Source organism: Notothenia coriiceps, unplaced genomic scaffold, assembly GCF_000735185.1.
Source record: "Notothenia coriiceps isolate Sejong01 unplaced genomic scaffold, NC01 NC01_scaffold00016970, whole genome shotgun sequence".
Classification (NCBI taxonomy): domain Eukaryota; kingdom Metazoa; phylum Chordata; class Actinopteri; order Perciformes; family Nototheniidae; genus Notothenia; species Notothenia coriiceps.
Window position 1 is genome coordinate 10,066 of NW_011349671.1, and position 12,193 is coordinate 22,258.

At 38.8% G+C, this 12,193-nt stretch overlaps 1 protein-coding gene across 1 annotated transcript in view; it reads left to right on the top strand.

Annotated features, from left to right (window-relative positions):
- The first annotated feature begins 1,444 nt into the window (after nucleotides 1-1,444).
- Nucleotides 1,445-12,193, top strand: part of slc6a2 (solute carrier family 6 member 2) — a 19,813-nt gene continuing 9,064 nt past the window's right edge. The window contains exons 1-4 of the mRNA XM_010776415.1: nucleotides 1,445-1,579; nucleotides 1,879-2,323; nucleotides 4,220-4,351; nucleotides 5,980-6,214. Coding sequence (XP_010774717.1) covers nucleotides 2,029-2,323; nucleotides 4,220-4,351; nucleotides 5,980-6,214 — 662 coding nt within the window. The 5' untranslated portion in view covers nucleotides 1,445-1,579; nucleotides 1,879-2,028. The remainder of the gene's footprint in view (nucleotides 1,580-1,878; nucleotides 2,324-4,219; nucleotides 4,352-5,979; nucleotides 6,215-12,193) is intronic.

Here is a 12,193-nt window from a genome sequence, read left to right on the forward strand (position 1 = left end):
TTTATGGCGGTCATCTTTGACCGGGAACACCATAGGTGTTACAAAGTTGACTAAATCATCCAAAATTCAATGAAAGTGTTGATCAGCAATTTTACATGTTCAAATGTCTACTGTGAATGATATCATAAAGCCTTAGTGCAATCGAATCTAAAACAAAAAAGTTATGATGTGTGTGTGTGTGTGTGTGTGTGTGTGTGTGTGTGTGTGTGTGTGTGTGTGTGTGTGTGTGTGTTCATTAGCATCTCATCCTCAGGTCAACATGGACAAACCCAGACCTTAAGAAAGAGGAAGGAGGTCTCAATAATTGCAGCTGGAATCCAGGATGATGGATGTAACAGGTGAATGATGATAAAAGTGTGCCTTTAGCAGTCCTGCACTTCTTCTTCATTGATACGTCATCATGATTATTGGTACTTTTTATGGTTTACTCTCAATCTGTATACATCTGTGAGTTACTTTTAAGGGAAATTCAAACTATGCTACTGCACTTTAAAATGAAAAGAAAACCCGGTTTTACACCATCACACATGTTTAGAAAGACACCACCCATCAAACACTATCATGATGTTAACACAAAACACGTGGTGGTTCTTGACAGATACCTGGCAATACAAAACAAAGTGCAAAAGAATATAACTAATTCAGGAGAAGACAACAGTAATAACACATTATCCTTCCTTGTTACCTGGTCCTTTGCTTTACCATCACTGCAGTTATTCAATCTTCACAAACAAAACGCCCAAAACCAACCCTATTAGGGTTTTCTAAAACAAGCAATGGAGAGCAAAGAGGACATTCATTGACTTTAATGGGATGAACTGATCAACCATATCTAATAAAAATCATTGCCGCTGGCTAAAGCTGCTGTAGAATTGAATTACACATGGAACACAGTGCTTTCATGGCTTCTTAGAAAACCGTAATTCAATATGTTTAGTACAGAGAAGAAACAGATAAAGTCAAAATGAAAACATTACAAAAAGTTTAGTTGGACCTGAAATGCAAACACTAAGATAATTCTGAAGGTAAAATGCTCATGTCTCTTGGTAAATTATATATCTACAAGTGCCAGTCTGAAAAGCAAAGACAGGATCTGTCTTTTTATTCTGCTCTTGACATGGCAAATTCTTCTTAAAATAGACGCCCACGTCCATCATTTATAAAGTGTTTTTAACAAGAATAATTTATTTATTAAATATCATATTATGTTTACGCGGATTAATGGTAATACCACTATTGTCCCGGATGATTGTTGCCCTGGCAAGTCTGAAGTGGATGCACAAGTTTATGGGAACTTGAGTTCTGACAAAAAAAAAACTATCCAACCAGATCCGCATGAAACTGGAGAGAAAGGGTTCAATTAAAAAATATCACGTGGAAGAGAGATAGGAAACCGATTTAAAAGCTCGGTTTTTTATGTCGTCCCTGCTGGAGAAGGCGAGTCTTATAGTTCCTTCAGAATGGGCAGTCTTCCTTCAGATGCATCTGGACAACAGCAGCATCGGGTCATGGAGAAGTGTCCCTAGATTCACCAAGTACGGAGGACATCCTTTCAACTGCAGGCCTTTCTTTAGCAACGGTGATATATTCAAATAACGATTTGTATTTCTCATTATGATGCTTTTTTGTAGGTTGTTGTTTGATTGACTGTTTAGCGCGCTTTATGCTCTGCGCGCATGGAGAGGCAACAGCTCTGAAGTATATTTCACCTGCTGTGCATCAGACCACAAAAGCTTTTCATGTATTCATACCACAGTCTTACTTTTTGATGAATAATGTAACCTAACCCCTTGCCTCACCTGTATTTCTCTCTGTACTTAAACTTTACGCACACACATCAAACCTCTCCAAACTCTGTTTCTCTTCCCTCTTCTCCAGCAAATGTATGCGGGGGTATCAACTCAAGTTTGGGTGGCGAATTATCGCTTATCCAGCTGCTGTCAGCGGGATTTCCGACCTTAAGCGCATCGACTCAGACCCTGAGCTCTGCAAGTACCCGCAGGGTGCTGCGAGAGCACCGGGGAGAAGATGAATATCCAGGTTGTGCCAGAACACAAGCTCTCATCGGTGGCCCCGCTGAAGCAGTGCAATGTGGAGAAAAGGGAGGTAGAACTGATACTGGTGAAGGACCAGAATGGCGTCCAGTACACCAGTTCCTCCATCATCCCCTCCCCTGGCCACCTCGCAGGTCCCCCCGGAGCCACCGAGGAGGAACGAGAAACTTGGGGCAAGAAAATGGACTTTCTCCTGTCGGTTATTGGCTTCGCGGTGGACCTGGCCAATGTTTGGAGATTTCCGTATTTGTGCTACAAGAATGGAGGAGGTGAGTACACCATGTTTTTGTTATCTGTTAGGACAGTGAGTGCAGAGATGCTTCAACATTTCGAAGAGGTCATACAACTTTGATTCATGTAAGAAGTCATTGAAGTAACACAAGTTATTATCAGCCCCTCCAGTGAAATGATAGGAGTTTTTCTTCATTGGTGTTCTCTTATTTAGGGATCAGGTGGCAAAGCACCTCTAGTTTTTACTTTGAAATCTTTCAAAAATGCAAATGTTTTGACACTGCAATTACTTGTTATTTTCTTTAGACTTAGATTCAGAGTTAAGGTATTTTAGTATGTTGTTGTTCCAACTCTAGTTCCTTTAATCTTGTTTGATTAACTTTCTAATAGTCCCAAGTGTATTGATGTGGAAGTGAATTTACTATAGCTTACATGAAGAAGGAAATTCCTCATTTCATCAAGGCGTGCACATAGAAACAGTCAGAGAGTTGAAAGGGATGATGTCTTGCCAGATTAATTGTATTAATTTTTTTACAACTCCCAATGTATCCACACATATAAATAATACAGCTTACAAATGCAAGTGCCTGGATTTTTGGTTAAGAAATAACCACCCTTAAAAACTAAGGTGCGCAGTAGTGAGGCGGGAAAAAGTAACAGGTGGTTTTGAAGTGTTTCTGTTTCTGTGTTTCTTTCAAGTGTTAAAAAATATGACGAAAACGATCATAATATTAATAAATTAACTATGTTGTTATTTTTAAATTGCAACTTGTAAACTGGGATCGGCTCCAGCCCACACTGTAAACAGGCAGTTGAATGGATGGATGCATTAAAGTTGCTTTAATGTTATACCACTTTCAGTTATTGGAAATATTTATTAGATAAGAAGACAGTGTTGATGTAGATATGATAAAGAAAATATGACATTCACAAAATCATGTGTTTGGCGAAATGGTCAAAATCATCTATCACAATGTAGATTATTCTCAACTGATATCAACAGATAATGATAATGTTTTTCTATATATTCGATAAATAAATAGTCTTCATATAGGAACTTAACAGTAAAGCGTATTGTATACTCCATGTGAATGAATTAAAGTTTGAAGGGAAACATTTCTTTACAAATAAAGACCTGGTAATGTATCTGTAGGACATTGAAGAAACTAAAAGTATATAATAGACGCTATTAGATTGTGTTGACGATATACGGTATATCGCCATATCGTCTATCTCTCGTGTAGATACAACAAACTCTCTTTTGTATTGTTTCACACTGTCAGATGATTCATGAAATGATTTAGCATCATCAGCATATTTGCTAAAACTGTTTATAATACACTGTAAGGTTTCTTTTCCTGCTCTTACCTACAATTAAAAAATAAGTGTGGAGGATTGCCAACTTTCACTGTTTTCTAAATGACTAAACACTGCAGCTGCACCACAGTGAGAGGAAGAGGCTGTATAGTTGAATCAATAAAAGATTGTCTTGTATTGTTTCACCATCAACAGAGGGCTGATATGTGTCCTCTCACATGGCCAAAATCAACATGTTGTGCCCACAGGGTTAGCTCCACCTCTGGCCTGTCAATCATACTGGCCCTCAGCAAAATGTATTCATTAGTGTAGATAAAGTGTCATTTGTGATGGACAGTGTCCAGAACAATTAAATTACAGGGGGTCATTTCCTTGTTGGTGGACAGTCAACTGAGGCACAGCATGAAAATAGCTGTAAGCCTTCCTGCTCGCATGAAATGTTGTTTTTTCCAACAATGTCAAGTCCCCAAACCACCACTTTAGTATAGCATTTATATCTTCATTATACACCTATCCTGTATCAGTGTTTTACTGTAAGCAAAACAAAAGACATATGAGCGATTAAATACAAATACATACGACATGTAAGCATGAAATGTAATTATTTCTCTTTCCAGGTGCCTTTTTGATCCCGTACATTCTTTTCCTGGTCATTGCGGGGATGCCATTGTTCTACATGGAGCTTGCCTTGGGCCAGTACAACAGGGAAGGGGCAGCTACAGTTTGGAAGATTTGCCCTGCCTTTAAAGGTGAGCTGTAACACACATGTGAACCTGCCTGTCTAACCTCTTAAACAGTGCTGCATAAAGCAGTCATCCTCCTTTTCTTTGCTTCTCTTCAGTGTCTTGCCCTTTTATTTCATCCCTTTGTTCTTGTCCTTTAACCCTCAAAGGTTCAGAAGTGTCACTTGTGACTAATCTCTCTGTATCTTCACCTCTTTCTCCGTTTCACCTCTCTGTATGTTCATGATCCCTTTCAACCTTATACCCCTGTCTATTGTTTTCAAATGTCGACTTGAGAAAGGAGTAAAGCAAACCTTGCTGCGTTTTACAGCTGCACACCAGCCTGACTTCTTCTTAGAAGTGTGGTGGTTTAAACAACAGATTGTTATTATTTTAAGTGTCACGTTGAAAACGTCAGATAAGTCAGATAAGTACCCGTGTGAGTCTGCACTATTGACCCACCTCTCAATGTTTTATTGGCTTCAGCACCGAGATTAACGGCTTCTCTGTCTTCACATGAAGATATAACATTCCAGTGGAGACAAAAACAACCACTCATCCCATCATTTACTTGTGCCAAATGTTGAATAGCAGCTCTCAGTGAAAATGTGTGAATAGTAAGTTTGATGAATTACGATGTGAATGTTCCCTTCACTGCTCTGCTGAGGGAAAGATATGTGTACCTACCTCATGGTGATGAATCGGACTGAAAACATTATATAACATGTTTTTTAGCCGGTACTTTTATCCTAAGAGACTTACATACTTGATTTGGGGTTAACTATCTTGCCCAAGGACATGTGGACTGCGGGGGCTTGGGATTGAACCGCTGACCCTCTGATCGGTAGACGACCTTTTCTTCAGTTGTATGTCGTAAGGAGCACAAGGCGTCAGATTAAAGGCAAAAATGGCAACAATATACACTGAAAACACTGAAGCATTGACTTTAATGAAATGTATTATGTCAACAGATTTCACATAACTGTATTAGGTTAGTTGAAAGCAATATTCTTAAGTTTAAATTGATTCAACTTAATATTATTGCTTTCAACTAACCTAATACAGTGATGTGAAATGTGTTGACATAAAACATTTCATTAAAGCCAATGCTTCAGTTTTTTCAGTATACCGACAACAATTAACTGTAGGCAACGTTGTATTCTTTATAACAGCAAAAAAAGCAAAAATTCCAAATCCATTCAAGAACTCAGAAATAGTTTACAATAAAATATTACTTTATTCTCAGAATGCTGACTATAAAATCTAAATTCATCTAAATGTTGCACCTGTGGTCCACTTCAGTTTGCATTAAAGGTCCCTTATTATACTGTTTTTTATCAATATATAATAGGTCTCAGATATATACAAAACATGTCTCTGAAGTGTTTGCCAAAAAAATCGTTATGACATCATAAAGTGGCCAAAATCTGATCAGCTAATTTTCCGACAGGTTTTCATATAAATGGATCGGGACAAAAATAATATTGTTTCCTGAAACTTTCAGAATCTCTTCACACAGAGGAGACGAAAAAAGAAATTGAAAAAATTCACGAAAAAGTGGATTTTGCATAATAGGTGACCTTTAAGTGAACTTGCACTTTGTGACTGTAAGAAATGTTTTTGTTCCTCCTCACTAATACCTCTGTGTTCCTCAGGTGTGGGCTACACTGTGATCATCATAGCCCTGTATGTTGGCTTCTACTACAATGTCATCATCGCCTGGTCCCTCTACTACCTGTACTCCTCCATGACCAGGGATCTGCCGTGGCTGTTATGTGGAAACATCTGGAACAGCCTGAACTGCACCGACCCCAAAGCTGTCAACGGGTCCCTCCTTGGCAACGGGTCCTACTCCAAGTACAAGATGACCCCGGCAGCAGAGTTTTATGAGTGAGTGATCTCAGAGTCATTCATTTTACTGTACGGCCCATTGCATGATTAACATTTAATACAACCGTAGGAAAAGGGTTATTGGCCAAAGGTTACACAAGCCAAAAAATCGTTATGACATCATAAAGTGACATCATAAATCGTTATGACATCATAAAGTGACATCATAAATCGTTATGACATCATAAAGTCAGACAGGTTTTTATATAAATGGATCAGGACAAAAAGTGAGAGAATCTTTTTTCCTGAAACGTTCAGAATCTCTTTCCACAGAGAGGACACATGTTGATGTAGAAGAGACATGAAAAGTGAATTTTGCATAATAGTTTACCTTTAAGGACTTTATCACGAATCAGCAGTCCAAAATATCCTGTTCGTAAAGCGTCATACCAATGAAATTCCCAAAAAACAAATTAATAGCATAAAACAAGCTATGGTAAAAGTCGGCTGTGATCTTAATCACTGTTACATGGATAGATGCTACTATTTAATTATTTGTTAAGGCTACATTTACGATTGCAATAAGATAACATCTGCATGTATATACAGCTACTGTATCCAAAAAGCCATCTATGTTTGCTTAGTTCATTTGTTGACTTTTTCTTTCATCTTGACACTTATATCTGATACAGTTTTGCTGAAAACAAACAGCGGCACTCTAAATCTCATGATATCCCCATGCAACAAATGCACCAGAATCCACACAAAGAGGGGGGGCAATCACTGAATGCAACCATAAATGCTTTCACTATAAATGTGTTTACATAAACTCCTTGAAGTGCATGAAAAAGCTCCATCTGTTTACACTTCAAAGCCAGCCAGCTCTTCCCTTAGCTTCTGTGAAGATTGGCTGTGCGGCCCAGAGGAAGTTTGTGAAGGGACTTGGACAGTAGAGCGGACACATGCTAAGCGTGACGCACAGAATACATTGAGCATGCATCCCGGCAAATCATTGAGCTTGTGAAAGTTCCACTACCATAGTGTGTTTATTTAATCACTATCACTGGCTGTCTTTCAAATCAGAAGTATAAACAGTATGCTCCAGCTTGATGGTTACACCTAACTCAAAGGAAAACTTCAGTAGATCTGCAGAGACAGACTGTTAACAATAGGGTCCTTCAAGACAGATCCTGCATGGGGTTCGGCTCAGCAGGGGACAACAAATCCTCCTGCTTACGGCGAGATATGAGCACAGGAGCAATGCCAAGACTCAGCGTGAGAGAGGGAGGCCAACTTAGTCAACAGTCTCTTGCTTCACCTCCTAAACTCTTTTATGTCCTCTTGAGCCTACTGTCGTCAGCTATCATGAGCGTAGTTTTCCAGAAAAACAAGAAAGAAGCAAAATAAATAAACTTTACAGACTCTACACAACTAGCCAACGTGCTCAAAACAGTAACCAGTATTACTATTGGACTTTTAAAATGAATTGTCACATACAACCATGCTGAGGGTGCTAATCAAGTGTATCTCATCTGGTTTAGTTTTTCATTAAACCTTTGTTAGTGGATATTTCCTTTAGCACAAAACTGACATATTGACACTTTTTACATACATTTAGTCATTGGATCCTTTGTTAAAATAGTAATATTGATTAGAGCGGCCTAAATGTTTGTTTTTTTGTTTGATGGAAATGACGAATCTAACAATGCATACACATCGTAACACATACAAAAAAATACTTTCTTACAAGGTGACCTGCTTCTTTTCCTTTGCATGTTTAGAATATACAGTATATATCCCTAATTTGAGAATTCAGTTAAACCCAAAAACAATATCATTCAAACTAAGGCTTGTTCACTACCTCGGCCCCATAATTACAGGCGTTCACTCAGTAACCCTACATTCTCTACATTTACCTAACACAAGTTCAGGTTTAAACTAGGCTGCTATATGTAGCATTAAAAGCAAGTACAGTCCAAACCATTGAAGCTGAGAGGAACAGATGGTACATCATGTGACAGGTCTTGTTTGAATGATGTGGATCGAAAGGGTATACTGTATGTGAAGACAGCCAAGAAAACATGGCTTCAGCCAAAAACATCTGACCTGGAAACGAAAGTTCTTAGCATTTCTCTGTGATTAATTTAATAATGTGTGCTGTCTCAAGAGAACAAAAAAACATCCAAAAGTTAATCCCCCACCACAGCAACAGTTCTCTGTACTACACGTGCAGAAACAATACATCACTAAGCTGTAGGGATGGGCTTTGAGTTGATTAGGTTAGAAGTGCTAATAATGCTCAAATTGCCTTTAAAACAACCTCCCCTCCAACTTTTGCGCAACTTTCTGTAACTGACAATCAGTCCACTCCAAGCTGAGATTGGCACGACGAGGGAATTATTAAAAGATGTGAAGTTCTCAGACAAGCTCTCTTTTCTAACATGTGTGATGTGTACCAACAAGAGCCTCATAATGATTGACTTCCAGTCGAGTTGTTTGTCATCCCGTATTTAAATGATGATAACCTCTTGCCATCTATGACAGTCATCTTCCAGCCCACCTTCACATGTGCCAAGTGGCTATACTTTGTGTGTCAACATGGCAACATGTGATGCTAGTGACACCTGCTGAAGTGGAACTACCCCTACACACCACTTTGCCCAGTGTTATGTCTGTCTGCTCCAAAACCTTGCAAGATGCACAAAACATTACGGGTGTTTCGTTGAGATCGAATTGAATGACGATATCAAAAATTGGTTTGGTTTTATCAAGGACGCTGGAAGTAGGCCACTAGGAAATGCCATTTTTACACCTTTGGCCTAATTGGTCGTTGCGTCTTGTGTGATCCCATCACAAACTGGTCTCTAGTTCTTTTTAAATCATAACCTGGTTTCTTTGGTCGGTTGACAAATCTCGACGTATTTTTTACACAAACTAGAGATTCATAATTCGATCTAATCTGCTTGAGTTTGGCGTTCATGGATGATTTTGCACCCATTGCAAAGTAAAGTATCCCACAAACAATGTGTTAGTCTCCCCTGTAACCACTCGAAGCCAAAATGTTTGTCAGTATCAATATCTTACTATTTTAACAGCAACGACAAGACCAGCTCATTTTATTATCAGCTTCCCATATCATTTCTCTTTAGATTTAGCCTGAGGCAACCACATCTGATTTCATTTCAAGGATAACTACACTTGATAAATTGCTCTCATTTAAAAACAAAGATCTAATTACACGGACACTTAAGAAACAATCCTCTTCACTTTAATCTCACATGAAATCGAACCTATTTGTTGGAAGAATTACATTCAAAATAACAAGTACAGGACTTTTGTAATTAACCACTTAAATCATGCTTAATTTAGACAAACCCCCTCCGTTGTGTTTTGATGTAGACCTTTTTATTGATGTACTTTTTATATGCCCTATTTCTCTGTCCTTAACCCACATTATGACCAGGCTACACGCCAGCCTGAAGTATACAGAGAGCGACATTGAGTGTAAGGATAGCAGCATAACCAGCTCGCTGAGTGACGATAAGAGTAAATGTGTTTAGAGCAACTGGGCCAAAGGGACCTGGATTGATGTTATAGTGAGCATTTACTGGCAGAGCACTATCAATGCTATCAGATGTACAAGGAGGCCTTCAGGCATTACAACACATCACCAACACGAAGCCTCCAGGACAGAGACATGACTCAAATTCCTCTCTCCAAATAAACTGAAGTCTTCACGCCACTATCTGCGTCCCCAAAGACCTTATAGCTTTGGATTCATTATCAGCCAAAGATAAGAAACATGTAGAAGACGAGTTTCACAGATCTTTGGTCCCTTCAGTACGGACTTCGGTTTGCGTGTTCCTAATCGCGTGGTTTGTCTCGAGCCGTTACGTAAGCAAGATCCAAATCCAGTTCCCCTGTTTATCAGCCCATAACATCACAACTTAATTGAATCTCTTTTGAGGAAAGTTTTAGGAAAAATGTAAAAGGAACAAAGGTGTTTTTATACAGTATATTTTACAGCAGGATTTTGATATCCACCTAAAGTACACGTCGTTCCTTGTGGTAAGGGACACTGTGTGTATGCTGGTGTCCTGCAGCTAGATGTCCCTGTCCTCTGTCAGTAGACGCAGGTGATCTACAGCAAAGATGAAACCACAGTCCTCGCCCCTCAGACAGTCATTGCTCTTTGTTGTTGCTCACTTGATTGCCCATAAGGAGTCTTATCTTCACCGACAGATGTTTCTGTCTGCTGAGGCCTTGTGAATACACTGCTTTGCAGAGCAATTTCCCGAAGAATTTTAATGCATTGGAACAGATCTTACCCAGTATTTGTGAACAACAGTAGATCCAACGATTTTGAAAACATTTACCAATTGGAAATGGAATGTAAATGTTGCTGAAAACAACAAATAATTACCAATTATATGGTACCAAACCTGAAAATCAATTAGACAATGAGGCTGGCCAAAATAGTTTGTAAGGCATGTTATCTGGCCATACTTGAAGGGAAAGTTGTTGTTGCTCAGAGAATCCACACGCAAAGGCACTATGTGAGCTGGCATGGTGGCTTTTTTGACTTTTCTTGAAGGAATGTTTTGTGTTGCACTTAGTTGTACACATCCAATGTAGTATACATTATTGTGTAAAGCTTGTACACCAACTTTCTCATCTTCAGGCCAGTCACTCTGCGTGGTGGGCGTGAATTTTAGATTGATTGAAATTGTCAGACGCAAACAACCCAATTAAGATGTTGGCGTGTGGGTGTAGGGACAGACGATGTTTGTCAGCTGTTGTCTTTCACTTTTGACACAGTAAAGCTAGCCACCTACTTGTTTTAAAAAAAATATTTTACACATTGTGACTCCAGATACTTAATGTATGCACAACAACAGATTGATACTAATTATATGTTACTCTCTAGATGAAACAAATAAGCATAGACCACAACTTTTGATTTGAAACATTCTCGTGTATTAAGTCTTTTTACTGTCAGGATATCAGACATTCAAAGACTAAGCTCGCAGCTGGAAACAATATTAAGACATTTATGAAATAATATTATCTTTATTTAGTTAGGGATCAACAACACATTTAAATCTTGATCTGATACTAAGTGTTTAGCCCAAGGATAATGGCTGATAAAAGCCAAACAATGCCAAAGCTTTCAAAAGTATTACATGTCAGGTTCAGAGAGAGTTAAAGAGACACATAGTAAATACATTAAAAGCCAGTAAACAGATGTATCATCCAGTTTGACCAAGTTTTCACAAAGATGGATATACTTACTGTATGTAAAGTCAGACACCTACAGCGTGGGCTGTGACTGGGTGGGCCTGTTTGACAAAAACTGTTAGATGTAGCCAATCAAAAATAACGTACCATTAACAGCAAAACATGACTGTCACAGGCCTTGCTGCTAAAGGTTTTTCCCGCTAAAAGCAGACAACTGATCATTATGTCATCAAGGAGAAGCCATCACAAACAGCGACAAGCCTTTGAGCAGAACAATGGACTGGAATATGAACAGGAATCCATCAATGCTTTAATCTAACAAGACCGTAAGCCTCACAGCATGATCTGCTAATGAAACGTCCTTAATATTTGATGGCACTCAAGAGATTCTAACAAAAAGCAAAGGATATGAATCAAGATAAATGCTAAGTTATGCTCATCAAGATGTAAATGCAGACAGAACAAATAGCCATGAAGAAAACCCTGCACCGTATAACTCTCGTATAACTTGACATTCTGGCAAAACAGCATTACAGATGAAACCCCCTGATCACACAACCACTTGGATCACATTCTTGTTGGTCAAATGTATTGGACGACAGTAAACCATTCATTTGAACATAAACTCTGATCCATTACAAGCAGAAGCCTATAGGCTATACAGATCAACCAACAGACGTTCTTCGGACCATGCATACAAAAACATTAATCTCAGCAAAGAGAATAGATGCAATATGCCAGATTATAGCTAATAGCTAATTTCCATCTGTGGTCCTCATAGGCTCAGCAAAGCTTGTGTGT